At 43.3% G+C, this 22,730-nt stretch overlaps 1 protein-coding gene across 2 annotated transcripts in view; it reads right to left on the minus strand.

The window, feature by feature from the left end:
- Window positions 1-2,591: 2,591 nt before the first annotated feature.
- LOC106611550 (transmembrane anterior posterior transformation protein 1 homolog) overlaps window positions 2,592-22,730 on the minus strand; it is a 34,230-nt gene continuing 14,091 nt past the window's right edge. For both annotated transcript variants that reach the window (XM_014211865.3, XM_014211864.3), the window contains exons 3-14: window positions 21,010-21,128; window positions 13,742-13,904; window positions 12,409-12,544; window positions 12,095-12,192; window positions 11,932-12,001; window positions 11,264-11,344; window positions 10,205-10,314; window positions 9,135-9,194; window positions 8,940-9,008; window positions 8,592-8,668; window positions 7,302-7,468; window positions 2,592-3,509 (exon numbers count right to left, since the gene is read on the minus strand). In XM_014211865.3, coding sequence (XP_014067340.2) covers window positions 3,205-3,509; window positions 7,302-7,468; window positions 8,592-8,668; window positions 8,940-9,008; window positions 9,135-9,194; window positions 10,205-10,314; window positions 11,264-11,344; window positions 11,932-12,001; window positions 12,095-12,192; window positions 12,409-12,544; window positions 13,742-13,904; window positions 21,010-21,128 — 1,455 coding nt within the window. In that variant the 3' untranslated portion in view covers window positions 2,592-3,204. The remainder of the gene's footprint in view (window positions 3,510-7,301; window positions 7,469-8,591; window positions 8,669-8,939; window positions 9,009-9,134; window positions 9,195-10,204; window positions 10,315-11,263; window positions 11,345-11,931; window positions 12,002-12,094; window positions 12,193-12,408; window positions 12,545-13,741; window positions 13,905-21,009; window positions 21,129-22,730) is intronic.

Raw genomic sequence — 22,730 nt, forward strand, 5'->3', positions numbered from 1 at the left:
TTGTGTGTGCTAGAGGTCTTCACGAATCCACCCGACCTGGGATACACCCAAACTTTTCCCTCGGGTCCTGCATAGCCTATCCCCTATTCATTTTACGCTAATAAGGTGAATTTATTGACTTATGGAAGGCATAGCCAACATACAAAGACCTATTAGTTAACCAGAAGAGCAACTTGGCTGATAAACCACATTTTTTTTGTCACTCGGGTCTGGTCTAGATCCTGACCCACTAGGGTATGGGTCAGGTCTAGTTGTCGTTGCGTCCATTTGGGTTTGGGTCTGATTGTCCTCGGTTCCGGATCAAACTTTTTGAACGCAAAAATACTGTGTGTGCGTGTATGAACAAAAACTTAAGGAATATGTTATTTTAATTTACATATACTGAACAAAAATATAAACACAACATGTAAAGTGTTGGTCCCATGTTTCATAAGCTGAAATGAAAGATTCCAGAAATGTACCATTTGCACCAAAATCTTATTTCTCTCAAATGTTTTGTACAAATTTGTTTACATCCCTGTTAGTGAGGATTTCTCCTTTGTCAAGATAATCCATCCATCTGACAGGTGTGGCATGTGAAGAAATTGATTAAACAGCATTATCATTACTCAGGTGCACCTTGTGTTGGGGACAATAAAAGGCTAATCTAAAATGTGCAGTTTTGTCACAACACAATGCCACAGATGTTTCACGTTTTGAGGGAGCGTGCAATTGGCATGCTGACTGCAGGAATGTCCACCAGAGCTGTTGGCAGAGAATTACATTTTAATTTCTCTACCATAAGCTGCCTCCTACGCCATTTTACAGAATTTGGCAGTATGTCCAACTGGCCTCACAACTGCAGATCACGTGTAACCACAACAGCCCATGACCTCCACATCCAGCTTCTTCACCATCCAGCTTGTCCGCAATGAAGCCCTTTTGTGGGAAAACTAATTCTGATTGGCTGGGCCTGGCTCCCATGTGGGTGGGTATGCCCTCCCAGGCAGCCCACCCATGGCTGCGCCCCTGCCAAGTCATGTCAAATCCATAGATTAGGGCCTAATAAATGTATTTAAACGGACTGATTTCCTTATATGAACTGTAACTTGTTGAAATTGTTACATGTTGCGTTTATATTTTTGTTCAGTATATATGGTTAGGGTAGGAGTTACGTGAACGTTAGTTGTTAAAATACAATCCGTAGAGTGAGCCTGTACATTTAATGCTTTGTGTCACTGGACAGGCTCCAGCCAGACTACTTCTATCAGGGAACGGCTTCATGGAAGCCTTCGAGAGAGAGAGCTAGGGCCAGCTCAGCCTTTGAGGTAAGACGCTTAGCCCTCTAAGACATGCTTGGCTGGGGGTGGATTTACACTACCTGAGTCATCGACCCGTCTGTAGAAGGTGAGGTCATCCATGGTGTGAGTGTGACCGACAGATTACCTCAACTGTAAAATAACATCTACTCTAAAAAGGGTCTCCCCATGTTCATTTATTAATGGTAAAACGATTCCATTATTCCAATGGTGAGGGCGGGGGAAGGGGCGGGCTGGCAGGTGACAGAGAAGAAGGGGATGGAGGTGCAGGAGGGAGTGAAGGGGCTTCGCTCGGACCAGGGAGCACCTGAGGAGACAATTGACCTAGAGAGATTCCCCTCTCACTCGGTTCTTGTTGGATAATGACACCACAATTACAAAATAACTTTTATTCGTCATCATCCCAAAAAGAGGGCCACTTCATATCACGGTGAAGTTATGAACCAAACAGATGAGATTAAGTGGACAGTTTTCCCCATCATTGCTTGCATAAGAACACTACAAAAGGTGACCCTTGGAGAGGGTTCAGTGGAAGTTCCATGTGCAAAAATACTATAAAATATTACAACTGGCAGCTCCAAAAATAGATCCTTATTACAATAGTAACTAAAACATTGCATGAGCGTCAAATTAAGAGAAATAGCTCCAAAACCTGTCATCTGTAGCATATTTAAGACAATACGGTAACGTTTCATCAGCGCAAGCTAGGGATTCTTGCCATCATAAAATGCTAGTATGAACTTTTCCCAAAGGCAATATGTATTATGAGTAACACGTGCGATAATGGCAAACATATAACTATCAAACATGTCAATGAAGGGTACCTTTCATTCTTTTAAATCAAATGAGATTAAAATATCTGTAAAAGAAAGCTCTCTAAAAAAAAAATCTCACTTGTGGAGACGTTCTTTCCACGACCTAAATGGAGCTCATACCAGTAGTGATATTTTATACTGCAAAACTCCAATAAACTGGGTAAAGCTTTTTGATTAGCAAATAGCTGATCCTTTTCAGTCATTTTTATCCAATATGTCCAAATAAAACAGTAGAACATTGACAGATAACTTTGTTCCTCTTTTGCTGTGTATCTAAGAGGCACCAATTTCTCATATTCCGTGCGCACGCACGCACACACACACACACACACACACACACACACACACACACACACACACACACACACACACACGATGTGTATCTAGCACCCTGGATGACTGACATGGGGTGCAGTACTGAAGCCATCGTGTAGCCATCTTGGTACTCCACCTCCATCGTAAAATAGATTTTAGAAGCTATAGAAATGCATTTATTAATGTCTACATTCGTTTGACACATTTATTCTATTACAGACATCTTAATGCATACTTGTATTTATATTGTACTATTAATTATACTATTAAAACATTTATTTATACTACTAAATGTTATTGTCCCCACTATAACAACAAAACACTTATATACACATGTTATTTTGTCCTTGAAACATTTAATTGTAATACTGGGGAGTGCCAATATGGCCAACCGGTGGCTTCAAAGCTTCTCAATGGCCAATACATAGCATCAGCAATCCAGGGTTTATATACATCATTGGTACAGACAACTAGGTTGCCATGAAAACAACAATTCCTCTGGCAGTCTTCCGTTGCTCAACCAACTGTAGTTCTCTTTGTCGAGCCCCAAACCCCGCAGGCGAAAAAAAGCAAGTCAACTTAAATTAAACAGCCAGTCCCAGAGTCCACAATAACTTACTGTATGTCTAACTTAATAAATATACTCTGCTTCCGCTGGATTTTGCTAAGAGAGCAGAAGTGCTGAGGTGCGTCTTGCTCACCGCCTCTCCTGAGTGGTTATCGCTTCTTTTTTTTGGGGTGGGGGGGTCAAAGGTCAATGGCAGGGCTCAGAGGAGTCAATCAATGCGGTTCCCGCATATCGTGAAGCGGTCTACATCCAGCAGGTCCTTTTTAGGGGTCCTGTGCTTGAGCTCTGTGCCTTCCGTCCCATCCCCCTCACTCTGCTCGGGAGTGGCAGGGGGCGAGGGCGTGAGGGGGTCAGGGTCCGGTTCTGGGCTGGTGGAGGAAGTGGAGAGCGGGGCCACAGTCTCTGCCTGTGGGGTGGGGATGACGGTGGGGGTAGGCTGGGTGGTGACAGAGGAGGAGGTGCAGGAAGGAGTGGATGGGGACCGCTCGGACCACGGATCCCCTGACAGATCACCTGATGAGGCAAATGACACAGAGAGAGAGAGGTAGATTTAACACAAACAAACAATACTTGGTCATTTGAGAAAAGTTAGCAATACTAACGGTAAGTAACACTCACACATAGATAGTAAGCAACTAAAGTCATCATAAACTTCCTTTTTGATTAGATTTTACTTCAGAGTGACCAAATAAACTGGACAACCAACGACATTGACTTATAGGATTAAAAACGTACCTATATCGAAGGGTCAAAAAGACAAAACTACAGTAATACCAGTAGACTCCTCAAGTCCACCCATCATGGCCTTAAATGCCAGTATGCAGTATAAATGGCGTTACAATACACAAGTTAGGTCAGGCAAATAGAATAATTCATACCCTTCGATATTTATCAATATATCCTCCGAACACCAGCTTCTCAGGCATTATCACTTTTATACAACGGGTTACCACCATATTCAAATAATGATTGACATATTTTCATTCAAAACGTTATTTTGATTCATTTATTCATACTATTTCATCCTTCCACAAGATATAGTCTCGACACAAATCTAGGATTGCTAGAGACGCGACCCAGTCGTTCAGTCTTTTTTTTTGTATCTATGGACGCGACCCAGTCGTTCTTTCTAAATGTTCCATTGCCATACTGGCTGACAACGTTCGTATCCCTTGCTTGCTAGCTAGCCAACTATGGCTAATTTACAGTCACGTCAAAAAGTGCAGCCAGAAAAACAGCAAAGTAGCTGCATTTGCTTAAGCTGTTTTCTAGTGATATTTATTTGGATACATCCATAACAATGAGCTAATGAGGCGCGATTTCACCTGGTATAGAAAATGTTCTCTCTCGTTAGGACACTGTTGTTCAGAGGAGCTAGCGAACAACACAGCTAACACAATAACTTCAAACTGAAGCTGGAAAGACTGCAAACAAGCTGCACTTCGTTTGAACTTTTTTAATTTGCATTTATTTGTATATATCCATAAAAAGTATGCCAGCTGATTCATGATTTCGACTGCCTGAGAAACACTGCCTGCCACTCCCCCTCGTGCTGACTCCCAACCCCTACACATTCATTACTAATAGGACAGTTGGAGATTGAATTTAAATATAGAAACAATGTTGCAAATGTCAGAGAGACAGACAGTAAAGGTTTATACAAATCTCCGCTGTTGAAAACAAAATGTTAGTCTAAAAGAAATGGGAGATAATGTCTAGATGCTTTTAATAGTGGAGATTAGGTTTATAACTTGCCTGGCTGGGCTGATGAGACAGTGGACTGCGCAGTCAGATGGAACATAGTAAATAGGTATTTAACCATCATAGATGTAGCCGGTGGTAACTTGTGGAATAGACACCAGCTGGAATGCGCTTTTAACCAAAATCAGCATTCAGGATTAGACCCACCCGTTGTATAAATTCAAATAAAGTGGAGTGAAGTAGAAGAGGCATGTCAGCACATGGGTTACTACTCTATGGAGAAAGCCATTTGCCTAAGGCACCGACATGCTTCACTTGCATATAAAAGAGTGTGTTGCAAATTAGACTTTACCAGGCGAGCAGCAAATCGTGTGTGTATTCCCCAGACCGCATGAAATAAATGTGTGTTCCTTTAAAGGTAGCAACACATAAGCAGGGGATACAGCAGGCCTAGTTTAGAAAATGCATTGTGGTACTGAACCAGTGGTATAACCATATAATTAGGAATTGGGGTCTGGGGAAGGGTACAAAAAAATGTCTGCAGCATTGAAGGTCCCCAAGAACACAGTGGCCTCCATCATTCTTAAATGGAAGAAGTTTGGAACCACCAAAACCCTTGTAGAGCTGGCCGCCTGGCCAAACTGAGCAATCGGGAGAAAAGGTCCTTGGTCAGGGAGGTGACCAAGAAACCGATGGTCACTCTGACAGAGCTCCTCTGTGGAGATGGGAGAGCTTTCCAGAAGGACAACCATCTCTGCAGCACTCCATCAATCAGGCCTTTATGGTAGAGTGGCCAGACAGAAGACACTCCTCAGTAAAAGGCACAAGACAGCCAGCTTGGAGTTTGCCAAAAGGCACCTAAAGACTCTCAGACCATGAGAAACAAGATTCTCTGGTCTGATGAAACCAGGATTCAACTCTTTGGCCTGAATGCCAAGCGTCACATCTGGAGGAAACCTGGCACCATCCCTAACGCATGGTTGTGGCAGCATCCTGCTGTGGGGGTGTTTTTCAGCGGCAGGGACTGGAAGACTAGTCAGGATCGAGGCAAAGATGAACAGAGCAAAGTACAGAGAGATCCTTTATGAAAACCTGCTTCAGAACACTCAGGACCTCAGACAGGGGCAAAGCTTCACCTTCCAACAGGACAAGTCTCTGAATGTCCTTGAGTGGTCCAGCAAGAGCCCGGACTTGAACCCGATCAAAAAATCTCTGGAGAGCTGTAGCAACACTCCCCATCCAACCAGACAGAGCTTGAGAGGATCTGCAGAGAAGAATGGGAGAGACTCCCCAAATACAGGTGTGCCAAGCTTGTAGCGTCATACCCAAGAAGACTCAAGGATGTAATCGTTGCCAAACGTGATTCAACAAAGTACTGAGTAAAAGGTCTGAATACTTTTGTAAATGTGATCTGTTTTTTATTTGTAATAAATTAGCAAACATTTCTAAACCTATTTTTGCTTTGTCATTATGGTGTATTGTGTGTGTAGACTGATGAAGAAAAAAAAAACAAATTTGATCACATTTTTTGAATAAGGCTGTAACTTTATAAAATGTGGAAAAAGTCAAGGGGTCTGAAAACTTTCCATAGGCACTATAAACATATGGCACCTCCAATTAGAACCAAATCGTTATGAAGAACGAGGCAAACTAGTCTGTTAGTATAGTAAGGAATCCATTGGAATCTGGGGGCTAAAAGTAACCTATTTCACCAGGGAGGTATTCATTAGGCACCAAACAGAATGAAACGGACTAAAACAGGGTGTGACTACCTGAACTCGTCCAATAAGAGATGCTCATATTCATTTTCCAACGCAAAACGTTTTGCTACGGTGTGCACTAATGAATGCAGCCCAGAAGAGACAGCTGGGTTGGGTACAGTACAGTTATAGATGGGCTAGTTAAGAATAACAACGCAAGCGTTCAGTGACTTTCTGACCCCACATGATATACACTGGCACTTTAACATTTCACATACTACACTACACTACTGATTAGCCTGAAAATTGTGGTTCTGTAAAAATACAGGAGTGAGAAAAGCTTTGATGTGATGTGTGTGTCACTTGTCGCGCTAATGCTCTCAGCGGGCTTGTCTGGCACGCTGGAGAAAAAAAAAACTGAAGCTTAACACGTGCACACGCACACACACACACCTGACAATTTATCTCGGTCATGCGCATCGAGCAGCAGTTTCAGTCTTGAATTCCAGTAGCAGTTTCGATGTGGATGAAGGAGAGGAGCTTGCGCATGTGGAGATGCGGGAGGTCAATTACCCGAGTCGGAATACGCATCTGCTTGCTTGAGGCTGGGTTTGGCAAGCTGGGATTGCTAAGAAGAATGAGTAATTGAATGGAACCGAGTGTCTTATTGAGGCTGGGTAGGCTGTATGTGACTGACTGGGTTCAAATCTGGGTCTTCTTCATGCCTTAAGATTGTGTTAGCCCGCTGAGCGAAAGGGTCAGGGAGCCAACACAAGTCTTCATGGTCTCATGCAAGGTTTTTACCTGTTCCCGAGTCAGTACTGTAAATGAGAAGATGTTCCCTCGCCTGGTAAAATGAAGGTAAATGAATATAAATACTAGGGTATTGTCTGTCACTGGGTACCTGAGGGGGCAGTACACCTGGATGTCTTGCTGGTTCGACTGGGCGTCTTCCCGGGGGCGGCTGTGGGGGGCTTCTCAAACAGCTTGTCCTCCATGTTGGCTCTCTTCACGTACACACACGACTTCCCCAGCAGCACAATACTGTTAAGCACTTTCAGGGTCACCATTCTACACAGGGAAAAGACAAGTAATGATATCCAAGGTGAAAGTGAGAAGAGAAGCAGACTACAGTATAGTCATGTGTGGTTTTTTCCCCCATTGTGAACAGATCTAGATTTGATTCTATATGGAAATACAGATAAGGTGTACTGGTATGGCACATATTTGATATTACATTTAAAAAAAACGTCCAATCTCACCATATCGGGGCTCTACAGTGCGACCATTTTACTCGCATATGCGCCTAAATATTTAGGTGTGCGACCTGGAATTTTTATTTAGTAACACCAGTGGGCCTACAAAAATGAAGGATTCTAGTTTTAATACGTCAAATGTTTTTCATTGTGCTCCTAAATTTCTTATTGTTCGCCTTTTTTATTTTTTATTTTTTTACTTAGACGCACACATGCTCCTTGAAGAAAAGGTCTGTTTAGAGCCCTGCGTATTAGGGAATAGCAACACTACCCACAAAGTAGCCATATACCTCACACTGAGTTTGAAGGGTTTTTACTGTGGAAAATTAAAAGTTAGTCTTTATAACGCTAAGTTCATGGACAGAAAACAGCTCCAGGACGCACTAGGCTTCTGCATATCTGAAGCTTATGATGCATTTGAAATACGATCGAGAGAGACAGCCACATCAAGGTCTGTGGACCAAATGCCCTCCGAGGGCTTTTGCAAGCCGTACTGTGGCCTTTTCACAGATACCTGGGTCTGTTGGGAATACAGCTATTTAAAAAATAAAAAAAATAAAAATGGGGGTGGGGGGGCACTGGCGATGACAACGTTGTATTCCACCTCAGGCTAACTGTTCAGTGGTTTATACCCACAGGGTGAAAAGAAAAGACCGAGGAGAAAAAAAAAGGAAAAAAATGCCCTAACTAAGCCAAGCAGAGCGCTAACGTGAAGGCTCATGCTAAAGTAACTCAATGGGAACAGACCGGCACGGACATCACCGAGGCGCTCCATTTAAACACGCATAGGATATAGCGTCAATGCTATGCTAACAAATAATGCTAGCTGTATTGCGGGACTGACGCATCAGGTTCGTCTATGAAACTTGTGGAAGGGGTGCTATGTAATTGCAAATCATCAAACATGACAAAGAATAAGAACTGGATTTGAGTCTTACCCCATGTAAAAGAGGGACACACAGGAGTAGGACAGGGCTCCCTGTACATTCACTGAACTCATCACCACTCGGATTAGCTGTCAATTACAAAATCGAAAAGCTTCAGCAGAAACACCGTTGCACGTTACAGTTAACCAGTATTAAAATCAATCCCACAAAATGTAGTTACGTCAACTACATTGTCGTGCAACTAATAAACAACGTTATACAAGACGGAACTGTTAGTTGACTGACATCAATAAAACACAATCAAAAGCATATATTAGTGCCCACTTAAACACACTGACCATCTACATATAATGGAAGGGGGAACCACTGCATTGGACTGGTGTACAAGGCTGATCTTACCAGGACTGCAAGAGGAAGAGGAATGAAGCCCATTCTTCTGGCTACGGAATCGCTGTAGTCTGTGCAGGCCTACCCATTGACAAAAACAAGCCTCAACCACACATCACCCACAGCAGTGAACAAAACCCACTGATTGAAACTGTGGGGATAGTGGAGCTGGATGCCTAATCACTGCGTTCGAGAGATGCTACGTACGTTTTTCTGCCGACAGCTGATGAGATCGAAGGCCAGGCTGGCTCTGTATTCACTGTATACCTGCGGATACAAAACAGCCATGTTATTATCACAGAGACCAACAGAACACCTAGTTTATTATTATGATGTATCACTATGGTTGTTTGATATGAAGCTTGTGACCATCTGCTATGGCTCTGAGAAAAACACTGATACCATTAGACTAGACCACAAGTGAGTATGACCGACTGGATTTGAAGACCGTGTTAGCTGGCTGCGCTAAAGCCTAGGCAGTTTTCAGGTCTCAGCGAAAGGTTACTTGTCACGCGAGAACGGTTCACCAAACCTGCCGCCATTACACTCCTCCCCCTTACGACCAACTCCTCCTCGCGGAATCACAGCACCAATGATTCCGACTGAATTCAAACCCGCATCTCCTATTCGCCACAAGACCGTGTGAGCCCTTCGATCTAAAGCCTTCAGGTCTTAGGCAAGGTTTCTCACCACACAAGAGCTGGGAATGGGTCATGATTGACGGTGGGATAGCTCGTTGTTGTGGCTGAGGATGAGAACGTTGCTAGCCCAGTAGCCCTATTGGGGCATAATGTGATGTGTTGTGATTTAGAAAGAGGGCAGAGGAGAGCAGAGGGACTCATGGCACGCTACAGAGATTGAGGCACACAGCAGTGTGGGCGGCTAGCTAAACAACAGTGCCACGCTGTACATAAAAACAGGGCCAACCACTGTGTAATCCTTCAAACATGAACGAAGCAGACCCTCTCCAGTGAACATATATTTCAGTCACACACCCAGAGGGAAATGTGTTTTCTTAATCAATTTATTCAGTAGATTAATTGAAATTCTTATTCAAGACATTAAAAAGCGCAATGTATTCCTAATGGGGATTGTTTTATTTGTGAACTGTGAATTTCAATTAATTCCTTGAAGTGGGTGAATTAAAAATGGGATTGACCTCAAAATACACTGTTCCCTCTTGGTGTGCGACTGTGTGCGACATGAAAGGTTTTCAGTTCATTTAACTCCAACTCATGGAATCATTAGTTATTAACATCTGCGTGATCCATCCTTACATCTGCCGTGATCTCGTTGAACTTGGTGATGAAGGCGTGTTTGATGACGTCCACTGCGATCTCTGAGGCGATCACCATGAAGACATCAGGTAACAACACCCAGAGATGATCTGGAGACAAGACAACTGACTTGTGAAGTGAATTTCTAAAATCTACACCATTCTTTCTTTACCTTACCGAATGTCTGGTCTTTTTTTTTATTGACTCAAATTGTACATTTAATGATTTCTTGGTTTAATCATATATTGTTTAGGGCTTAGTACAATAAGTTAAACAGTAGTAGATTTGACTTGAACACAAGATAAAATACAATCTTCATATCCATGTGGTGCAGCAAGTCTGCCCAAAATGGTTTTTGGATGAGGTCTAGGTTATGCCATAAGGCTCAGACCCTGTCAGAGTACGACATTAGCACCATCACCGTTGCTGACATTCCAAATTGGTCAGGGCCAGCTGACTGTATTAAGAGAGCTGTCAGATAGGACGGAGGTGTTGAGAGTAAGGCCGCGCTATCATCATCATCATCATCACAATGTGGGTTGAATGGAACAGCTTTAAAAAGGGCACCAAGGATCAGGGTGATTACTTTTTCAACGGTAGCAGTAGCAGCAAACTGTGGGCCTCCTGAGAAGCACAGCGGTCTAAGGCACTGCATCGCAGTGCTAGAGGCGTCACTACAGACCCGGGTTCGATCACGGGCTGTATCACGACCGGCTGTGATCGGGGGTCCCATAGGGAGGCGCACAATTAGCCCAGTGTCGTCCGGGTTAGGTAAGGGATTTGACGGGGGGGGGGGGGGTTTACTTGGTTCATCGCGCTCTAGCGACTCCTTGTGGCGGGCCGGGTGCCTGCAGGCTTTCATCCGGTGAACAGTGTTTCCTCCAACACGTCGACCTTCGCCTCCTGAGCCCGGGGAGTTGCAGCGATGAGACAAGATCGAAATTGGGGAGAAAACGGGGGTAAAAAAAAAAATCTAAATCACCCGTTCCTGTGAACATAATAAAATGGATCCAAGAATTCCCTTTGCATGTTTAGCTGCAGTGTGTGTGAAATGGTTACCTGGGCTCCATGAGAACTGCTCCATGTTCCTGAGGCAGACGATGAGAAGGAGCACGTAGCTGGTGAACCGTTCCTTGATATCTAAAATGCAAATACATACATATTTGTTACTACCCAATACTTAGAATCATGTACCAACATAACTGTGTAATATCAACAAAAAAGGGCAGCCATTTTTCCCATGTACTTTCAAAGCTACATACATCATTTGGCATAAATATCCTATTCGTCGGAATCCTGTGTGGTTTGGAAGTAAGTGTAACTTGCTAAACAGACTGGATCTTCAAAGACGCAAGCAAATTGCAAGAGGGAGGGGAAATAGGAAATTATTAAAGCTTATTTTCGGGTCCTTGCATTCCTGCAGAATGACAGCAACAAAGATGAAAACATGCAGCCTGCAGACACAAAGAGGAAGAGTTCAGAATGCATTCAAATCTATAGCGCATTTCCTTCGTGTTATCAAAGCTGAATAAACAGCTCTGATTGCCGCTTCAAAAGGACGAGAGAGAGAGAGAAGGCTTAACCCATCGCATAGAAAAAGACTCCGAGCATAGTAAATGTCTAACATGTAAAGCGTTTTGAATCAGAGAAATAGTGTTAGAAATAATGTCCATAGCACAATTAAAATGTACAGTGTAATGCCTATGGGACAGGTTACAGTAACTTACCACTGTTGGACATCTGAAAGAGGTTGTTCTTCTCAAACTTCTTGAACACACTTCCTTTGATCTCCACAAACTGTACATGCAGGAAATACAGGAAAATATATTTTAGTGACCTCTACATTTTAGGATTACATGTTTGTGTGTGTCTGAGTGTGTGTACACTCACGTTGTTGGACATCATGATGGTGAGCAGGGACTTATTGTGGGAGTTGAACGCCACGTTGAGCGTTGACGCCTGGACCATGATGAGGATGGCATGCAGGACTGAGACAGAGGCTCAGGAAAACACTGAACATGGTGACAATAGCTGCAGTAAGGTGTTTGAGTGAGCGTGTGTGGACTCACATTATTGACATATCATCAAAAAACAACAACACTAACTGAAAAGTGATGCCTGTAAGATGATAGAAGTTGAGGTGTCACAAATTCCTACAGTAGAGTTCTTCCTGTGTGCATTTCCTAGTTCTCCATTAAGGATACAGACGTAAAATACAGCCATGATGAAATGGGGGATGACCCCGATGCTGTCTCTCTTCCTCTCTTTGGGCTCTGTGGCCGTCCAGTAGAGAGCGTCAAGGATGTCTTGGCCAAACGACGAGAACAGCCTGTCGGCTACCTAAACAGGGAAGGTACAGTGAGGGAAAAGTCATGTTTTGCAGAGAGGTCAAATAATTATTTCCTTAATTAAAATGCAAATCAATTTATAACATTTTTGACATGCGTTTTTCTGGATTTTGTTGTTCTGTCTTTCACTGTTCAAATAAACCTACCATTAAAATTATACACTGATCATTTCTTTGTCAGTGGGCAAACGTACAAAATCAGCAGGGGATCAAATACTTTCCCCCCCTCCCTGTAAGTCATTCAAGTCAAGTTAAGTATGGGTTAATGATGTGACTTGCAACCTGTAAGTGATACAACGGGTGATATACTATGACAGACTACCAGCGCTTAACTGTATGTCACTTCTCAAATCAAATTTTATTTGTCACATGCTCCGAATACAACAGGTGTTGCGGGACATCTTGAAGGGACTGATAATGGTGAAATGCTTACTTACATACCCTTAACCAACAGTGCGGTTTAAGAAAATAGAGTTAAGAAAATAATTTACTAGATAAAATAAAGTAAAAATAAACACAGAATTACATAACAATAACGAGGCTATATATAGGGGCCCGGTACCGAATAAATGTGCGGGGGTACAGGTTAGTCAAGGCAATTTGTACATGTAGGTAGAGGTAAAGTAGTAGCAGCAGTGTAAAAACAAAGGGGGGGGGGGGGGGGGTCAATATAAATAGTCCGGGTGGCCATTTGACTAATTGTTCAGCAGTCTTATGGCTTGGGAGTAGAAGCTGTCAAGGAGCATTTTGGACCTAGACTTGGCGCTCCAGTACCGCTTGCCGGTAGCAGAGAGAACAATCTGACTTACGTGACTTGAGTCTATGAAAAAAAAATGGTATGGTTTATATCGGCACACCCTTAGCGGAGTTACCAACAACCGGATGCATCCGGTTCAGGGATACAGCTAATTCAACCTAGCTTCCTTTTCCGCTGAAAACAGGATGTGGGAACTCCACTCAGGTGTCTTTTTACGCCAGCTACAACAATTTTTTTCATAATAACATATCACCTGCTCCATTTCAGATGAAATAGAGTATCCGAGGCCCTAATCAAATAGTTCAGCCTACAATAATAGATTTTCCTTGACGTAGGCCTACTCACTGACCTAACGCGACTGGACCAGTGAAAGCTAGAGAGTGGAACCATTTGATCACATTCCTACAACAGCTCTAAATCCAACCCATTGTACCTGCAGCATGTTGTAGATGATGTAGAGTTTGATGACGGACTGTCCCCGGATCAGGTGGTACATCATGCTGTAGTCCACGTAGTGCATCATGGAGTAGCACAGCACCATTATCAGTCCCTTCATGATGTCACACACCTGGGCCGGCTGCAGCAGGCGCAAGCCACTGGCAGAACACACACACACACACACACGTTACAAATAGAACCTTGACACACATCTGCATGTACACACACACACACAGCCTAGTCATACATCTGCATGTACTGTATGCATGTACACTACTATTTTCCACATTGTAGAATAATAGTGAAGACATCGAAACGATGAAATAACACATATGGAATCATGTAGTAACCAAAAAAGTGTTAAATCAAAATACATGTTATATTTGAGATTCTTCAAATAGCCACCCTTTGCCTTGATGACATCTTTGCACATGCTGGGCATTCTCTCAACCAGCTTCACCTGGAATGCTTTTCCAGCAGTCGTGAAGGCGCTCCCACAAATGCTCAGCACTTGTTGGCTGCTTATCCTTAAGTCTGTGGGACGACTCATCCCAAGCAATCTCAATTTGGTTGATGTCGGGAGATTGTGGAGGCCAGGTCATCTGATGCAGCACTCCATCGCTCTCCTCCTTGGTAAAATAGCCCTTACACAGCCTGGAGGTGTGCTGGGTCATTGTCTTGTTGAAAAACAAATGATCGTCCCACTAAGCGCAAACCAGATAGGATGGCGTATCACTGCAGAGTGCAGTGGATGCCATGCTGGTTAAAATAAATAAATCAGACAGTGTCACCAGGAGAGCACCCCCACACCATAACACCTCCTCCTCCATGCTTTACGGTGGGAAATACACATGCGGATATCATCCGTTCAACCACACCACGTCTCACAAAGACACAGCGGATGGAACCAAACATATCCATTTTGGACTCCAGAGCAAAAGACACCTTTCCACCGGTCTAAAATTCATTGCTCGTGTTTCTTTGCCCAAGGAAGTCTATTTATTGGTGTCCTTTAGTCCTTTAGTAGTGGTTTCTTTGCAGCAATTTGAACATGAAGGCCTGATTCACACAGTCTCCTCCGAACAGTTGATGTTGAGATCTGTCTGTTACTTGAACTCTGAAGTATTTATTTGGGCTGCAATTTCTGAGGCTGGTAACTCTAATGAACTTATCCTCTGCAGCAGAGGTAACTCTGGGTCTTCTTTCCCTTTGGTGGTCCTCATGAGAGCCAGTTTCATCATTGTGCTTGATGGTTTTTGTGACTGAACTTGAAGAAACTTTCAAAGTTCTTAATTTTCTGGATTGACTGACCTTCACATCTTAAAATAATGATGGACTGCTGTTTCTCTTGGCTTATTTGAGCTGTTCTTGCCATAATATGGACTTGATCTTTTACCAAATAGGGCCATCTTCTGTATACCACCCCTACCTTGTCACAACACAACTGATTGGCTCAAACGCATTAAGAAGGAAAGAAATTCCACAAATTAACTTAAGGCACACCTGTTAATTGAAATGCATTCCAGGTGACAACCTCATCAACCACTCCAGAAATTTCTTGTTAACAAACTCTAGTTTTGGCAAGTCGGTTAGGACATCTGCTTTGTGCATGAGACAAGTAATTTTTCCAACAATTGTTTACAGACAGATTATTTCACTTATAATTCACTGTATCACAATTCCAGTGGGTCAGAAGTTTACATACACTAAGTTGACTGTGCCTTTAAACAGCTTGGAAAATTCCAGAAAATGATGTCATGGCTTTAGAAGCTTCTGATAGTCTAATTGACGTCAATTGGAGGTGCACCTGTGGATGCATTTCAAGTCCTACGTCTTTGTTTGACATCATGGGAAAATCAAAACAATCAGCCAAGACCTCAGAAAAAAAATTGTAGACCTCCACAAGTCTGGTTCATCCTTGGGAGCAATTTCCAAATGCCTGAAGGTACCACGTTCATCTGTACAAACAATAGTACGCAAGTATAAACACCATTGGACCACGCAGCCGTCATACCGCTCAGGAAGGAGACACGTTCTGTCTCCTAGAGATGAACGTACTTTGGTGTGAAAAGTGCAAATCAATCCCAGAACAACAGCAAAAGGACCCTGTGAAGATTCTGGAGGAAACAGGTACAAAATATCTATATCCACAGTAAAACAAGTCCTATATCAACATAACCTGAAAGGCCGCTCAGCAAGGAAAAAGCCACTGCTCCAAAACCACCATATAAAGCCAGACTACGGTTTGCAACTGCACATGGGGACAAAGATCGTACTTTTTGGAGAAATGTCCTCTGGTCTGATGAAACAAAAAAAGAACTGTTTGGCTATAATGCCCATCATCATGTTTGGAGGAAAAAGGGGGAGGCTTGCAAGCCGAAGAACACCATCCCAACCGTAAAGCACAGGGGTGGCAGCATCATGTTGTGGGGGTGCTTTACTGCAGGAGGGACTGGTGAACTTCACAAAATAGATGGCATCATGTGGAAGGAAAATTATGTGGATATATTGAAGCAACATCTCAAGCCATCAGTCAGGAAGTTAAAGCTTGGTTGCAAATGGGTCTTCCAAATGGACAATGACCCCAAGCATACTTCCAAAGTTGTGGCAATATGGCTTAAGGACAACAAAGTCAAGGAATTGGAGTGGCCATCACAAAGCCCTGACCTCAATCCTATAGAACATTTGTGGGCAGAACTGAAAAAGAATGTGCGAGCAAAGAGGCCTACAAACCTGACTCAGTTATACCAGCTCTGTCAGGAGGAATGTGCCAAAATTCCCCCAACTTATTGTGGGAAGCTTGTGGAAGGCTACACGAAATGTTTGACCTTAGTTAAACAATTTAAAGGCAATGCTACCAAATTCTAATTGAGTGTATGTAAACTTCTGACCCACTGGGAATGTGATGAAAGAAATAAAAGCTGAAATAAATCATTCTCTCTATTATTATTCTGACATTTCACATTCTTAAAATAAAGTGGTGGTCCTAACTGACCTAAGACAGGGAATTTTTAGTAGGATTAAATGTCAGGAATTGTGAAAGACTGAGTTTAAATGTACTTGGCCAAGGTGTATGTCAACTTCCGACTTCAAATGTAGTTCAGAGAATGCCAAGAGTGTGCAAAGCTGTCATGAAGGCAAAGGGTGGCTATTTGAAGAATCTCAAATCTAAACTATATTTTGATTTGTTTAAAACTTTTTTGGTTACTACATGATTCTGTGTGTGTTATTTCATAGTTATGTCTTCACTATTATTCTACAATGCAGAAAATAGTAAAAAATAAAGAAAACCCTTGAATGAGTAGGTGTGTCCAAACTTTTGACCAGTAGTGTACACACACACACACACACACACACCCTAGTCATACATGCACACAGCCTAGTCATACATTTGCAAGTACATGCACACACACAGCCTAGTCATACATGCGCACGCACACACACACATCTGCATGTACACACACACACAGCCTAGTCACACATCTGCATGTACACACACACACACACACACACATCCTAGTCACACACATCTGCATGTACATACACACACAGCCTAGTCATACATCTGCAAGTACTGTATGCACATGTACACACACACACACACACACAGAGCCTAGTCATACATATATACGCATGTACACACACAATCTAATTACATTAGCGTGCCACAATTTAGTAGGCCTAGTGCTTGTGATAACACTGTTGTGAGATATGACACAGTGAACATTGGGATCTTGGTTGGCTGTAAGCTTCATGCACTATTAGGCTATAAGGTCAATGTCAGGACAGGAGTCATGAGTGCTGACTATTTGTTATTGGCTGATGTTAATGCTGCTCGTTATAAACATTATAAATATCAACTTTTGTGAACTCTGGTTGATCGGGGTTGGATGGAACATCGAACACATTCAACCGATGATGAGTTGGGGGGGGGGGTGGAATGAAGTAGCTAACCAAATCTGTTACATTAACACATATGCAATGTAAGCTACATGGGGCGGCAGGGTAGCCTAGTGGTTAGAGTGTTGAACTAGTAACTGAAAGGTTGCAAGTTCAAATCCCCGAGCTGACAAGGTACAAATCTGTCCTTCTGCCCCTGAACAAGGCAGTTAACCCACTGTTCCTAAGCTGTCGTTGAAAATAAGAATTTGTTCTTAACTGACTTCCTTAGTTAAATAAAGGTAAAATAAATACACCAATAATGAGTAGGAGAATTGAAAGTTAAATGGCATGAGAGCATGCTAGGGGAAGACTGACAAATCCATAGTGCTTGAGATTCTGTTGGGGAGTAGAAGGTCAAGACATGGAGCTAGTTATGTGAGAGGCTACTAAATAGACTGATCTACCGTACATCTAAGCAAGTATAACTACTGCATGCCCACCACTTTACTACATATTACTCAAACTAAGGCCAGATTTCAAATCGATGGTGGATTTCTGGATAGCGCTTTCAACCGTGTGTTTGATTTGTCCCGAATGGATGGAGCTGACTTTGCGAAATTCAAGAATCCACTATCTGCAATAGATTGAATAACGGCATAAAACCCCACAAATGAGACTATCCATCAACACCCTCACCTTAGTGAACTTAAAGAAGTTGCCAAAAAAGCTTCCTAAAAGGGAAAATTAATTTAAAAAAATATTTAAAAAAAAAATCACCGTAACATTTCTCAATGCCTGCGGTAAGACGTAGAATAACCATTTACAAGGGGATCGGCAGGGGAGGTGCAAAACATCGCAACAGCTCAGTCTGTCGGTCGGGAGGTTATTTTGGGAAGGTGGCAGTGACGCTGGGGTGAGAGAGAGGCTTGAGTTCAGAGAGTGCAAATTAGAATGCTTAAATCAGGTGTCTGATCTACTTCCCAAATTGTGTGCAGTGAGCATTGAAGTACGAAGGGAAGCAAACATCATCAGGGTCATAATCTTCATTATCATAAAAGTTATGCCAAGATGGACTTAGGGTCACTGTTGATAAATACTGGGGGCCTGGAAGATTTCTTTTACATTTTTCAATCATTCAGAGATCAGTGATAACCTCAAAAGAGAGGAAGAAGGAAGCATATGCTATATTATATTATAATTATAATTCATACTGGGGCATAAACAAGAAGAATTCACTGCTGGTGCTCTGGCACCCTCTACTGGCCGCACTCAGACACAGCACTTTGGCACATTCTAGTGGACCTTTTCAGAGGACTGACCAGTGAATGACCCATAACATGACACTGCTTAGGCTATTAAAGTAAAATGCACGATGAGAGAGAGTGTACTCTCTGTCCTGCCAGTGTATGTTAGTGAATGCCAGGCCCTGTGTAACCCTGTTCCCCTGGCACAGGCACCAGCCATCACCATGAATCTGATAGCCCCCTAGCCGACTAACTGCAGCTCAGGCCAACAACAGAGGTGTGTGTGTGTATAAAGGTCAGTCATGCTTCGCTGCCATGCAGACAGACACAAAAGGGCATGCTGCATCATCAAACGGCTCTCACAAAGGCCACAGCCATCAGCGCTGAGCTGTGCTGTGTGAGAGGAACAGTTTTTCAGGACAAAGTACTGGAATACGTGTTATTTGCGGAGGTGTGGAGTTTTGGCTAAGTCTCTCTTGGGGCATCTCAGATCTGAAAGATTGAGTGTGCCGACAGCTGTTTGTCAGTTAAGACATCGTTTCAACTATTGAAATTACAATACATCATCTTTGGCCTAACACGACTTCCAAAAAATGACAGGGTAAGGTCAAAACACCAAAAAATGACAGGGTAAGGTCAAAACACCAAAAAATGACACTCAAAGACATAGGAGTGGACTTGGCAAATAACCTTTGCTATTCATATCCACTCTCTATACAGAAAATGAGTAACATACATTAAAATGTTTTCAAGCTAAGGAATTCAAAACAGCACATCTTGAACTCCGGAGTGCCATTTGAGGTGCGGTCAAAACATATCACTTATCAGTTAAAATATTTTAATGTTTACATAGAAAATACCTCAGTAAAGCTAGTAGTCAGTCACAGCGCCTGATTACGGCTTCTGTGTTCGTGTGGGGATTGAGAGAGTGAGGGTGCTGAAACTCGAGGCGTAGCGAGCTCAAGCCATCTGTCGATGCAATGTCTTTTACTGAGCATCTGCAGCGCACAGCTATCGCCCATCCACTACCACAGGCCCCAGCAAGCTGCAGGCCTCCATTCAGTTAGGCCTACATACTCTGACATTATGCATACCGTACATACTCTGGAGAGAGATTGTTCAGACAGGAGTCCTCAAACAAGCAGGGAGAACTGCACTTTGTTGGTGTGTTGTAATTTGATGTTAAGCATTTCAACAAGACTGGAGCTTTGATATACCGTGGGAAATCAGTTTGGTGGGCCAGTCTTGAAGAAACCATGTCCACTATGTACATGAGCCCTTGCAGGGAAAGCGTACAGTTTAGTATACGTGTTGCCGTGGCAAGCACAGCTCTGTTTGTGAACACTACTTCATCCAAAATGGCGCCTCAGTGGCTTTAGCATGGAGCATGAAGAATACAGCACAAAGCTGCATATCAGGACAAACAAGATGGAGAAACTATATTTAATATAAATGATAAAGCTGTGGCAGATGTGAGACTAGCGTACCTGCTCCGATTGCAGTAGGGGCATACGTTTGCCCTGCAGGGAAAGAAGGCAAGGGAAGAGAGTGACCTTGGTACAGACCAGTCACAGGCAAACCGAGTGATTACAATACTTACTGTAAAGTATACATAAACCTAGCTTACCTATGTGTCCGTCTTCTGAAGGGCCGAATTCTAACTAGATACACTACATGCAAATCTCACTGATATCAGGGCGTGATGTACATGAAAGTTTGAGTGACACACTCAAAGTTAGGATTATGCCCCAAGTGCAATTCACTTGGGGAACTAGGTCTATTTTCTGGGAAAGCTGGGTGATATATTGCCCTCTACATATTTCTCCATTTACCACTCCTGTTGCAAACTTAAATTCCAAGAACATAATGCAAAGAATGATCTGTCATAGATCGATATGGTGGTGGTCACAAAACACGGATATTTACAATCGAATCATGCAGTGTTTCTTTGTCAGTGCCAGAGCTGGGTTCAGCAGGGCACCACTTTGCGGAACGTTCAGATAGAAACACATCTGGTAGAACAGACACGCATTTCAGATCTATTCACGGCATTTCTATCTGCAACATTCAGTACGGAGCACCCAGTGAAACGTGACCCAGAGTGTGTTTGTGTGTGTGTGTGTGTGGGGGGGCTCACCCGAGGTTGCAGCAGGGCAGGGTGAGGAGGTGTAGCAGGGCCAGCAGCACCCGGAGGGGAAGCAGCGTGAACACGTAGAGGAAGGCATCCAGACACAGGAAGAAGCCAAAGATCATCAGCTGTAGGGTAGAACACAACACACTCAGGTAAAACATGGCTGCTTGATCCCACCTACAAATAGAGCCAGTGTCTGCGTGTGTGTGTTGCTGGATATTGGCAGGAACTGGAACACACTGTCATACGTCGATCCAGAGCATTCCAAACATGCTCAATGGGTGACATATTTGGTGAGTATGCAGGCCATGCAAGATCTGGGACATTTCGTCAGCTTCCAGGAATTGTGTACAGATCCTTGCAATATCATGCTGAAACATGAGGTGGCGGATGAATGGCACGACAATGGGCTTCAGAATCTCGTCAGGGTCTCTCTGTGCATTCAAATTGACATAGATAAAAATGCAATTGTGTTCGTTGTGTGTAGCTCATGCCTGCCCATACCATAACCCCACTGCCACTATGGGGCACTCTGTTCACAGCGTTGACAACAGCAAAACGCTTGCCCGCACAACGCCATACACGGGGTCTGTCATCTGCCCAGTGCAGTGGCCATCGAAGGTGAGAATTTTGCCCACTGAAGTCAGTTACGATGCCGAACTGCAGTCAGGTCAAGACCCTGGTGAGGATGACGAGCACGCAGGTGAGCTTCTCTGAGACAGTTTCTGACAGTTCACGCAGAACTTCTTCAGTTGTGCAAACCCACAAACATCAGCTGTCCAGGTGACAATCCCGCAGGAGCCGGATGTGGAGTTCCTGGGCTGGCTTTGTTACACATGGTCTGCAGTTGTGAGGCCGGTTGGACGTACTGCCAAATTCTCTAAAACTATGTTGTAGCCACTTATGGTAGAGAAATTAACATTCAATTTGCTGGCAACAGCTCTGGTGGACAATTCTGCAGTCAGCATGCCAATTGCACACTCCGTCAAACTTGAGGAATCTGTGGCCTTGTGTTGTGTTACAAAACTGCACATTTACAGTGGCCTTTTATTGTCCCCAGCACAAGGTGCACCTGTGTAATGATCATGATGTCTAATCATCTTCTTGATATGCCACACCAGTCAGGTGGATGGATAATCTTGGCAAAGGTGAAATGCTCACTACAGGGATGTAAACAAATGTATCATCTTTGACCTTCTGTTACTTTCTCACTCATCATTATTCACGATTCATTCAGGATTATATGTAATCACGGTACAGTAGCATCCACATTAATGTAGAAGTGTTTAGAAAAATATATTCTTATTTACAATAAAAGTTACTCCAAAATGACACAATACATTATTTACCTGACAAAATGACTACCGACCCATAGCAATCACGTCTGTAGCCATGAAGTGCTTTGAAAGGCTGGTCATGGCTCACGTCAACACCATTATCCCAGAAACCCTAGACCCACTCCAATTTGCATACCACCCTAACAGATCCACAGATGATGCAATCTCTATTGCACTCCACACTGCCCTTTCCCACCTGGACAAAAGGAACACATATGTGAGAATGCTATTCATTGACTACAGCTCAGCGTTCAACACCATAGTGCCCTCAAAGCTCATCACTAAGGTAAGGACCCTGGGACTAAACATCTCCCTCTGCAACTGGATCCTGGACTTTCTGACGGGCCGCCCCCAGGTGGGTAGGTAACAACACATCAGCCACGCTGATCC

This window comes from Salmo salar, chromosome 09, assembly GCF_965601325.2.
Source record: "Salmo salar chromosome 09, fSalSal1, whole genome shotgun sequence".
NCBI lineage: Eukaryota > Metazoa > Chordata > Actinopteri > Salmoniformes > Salmonidae > Salmo > Salmo salar.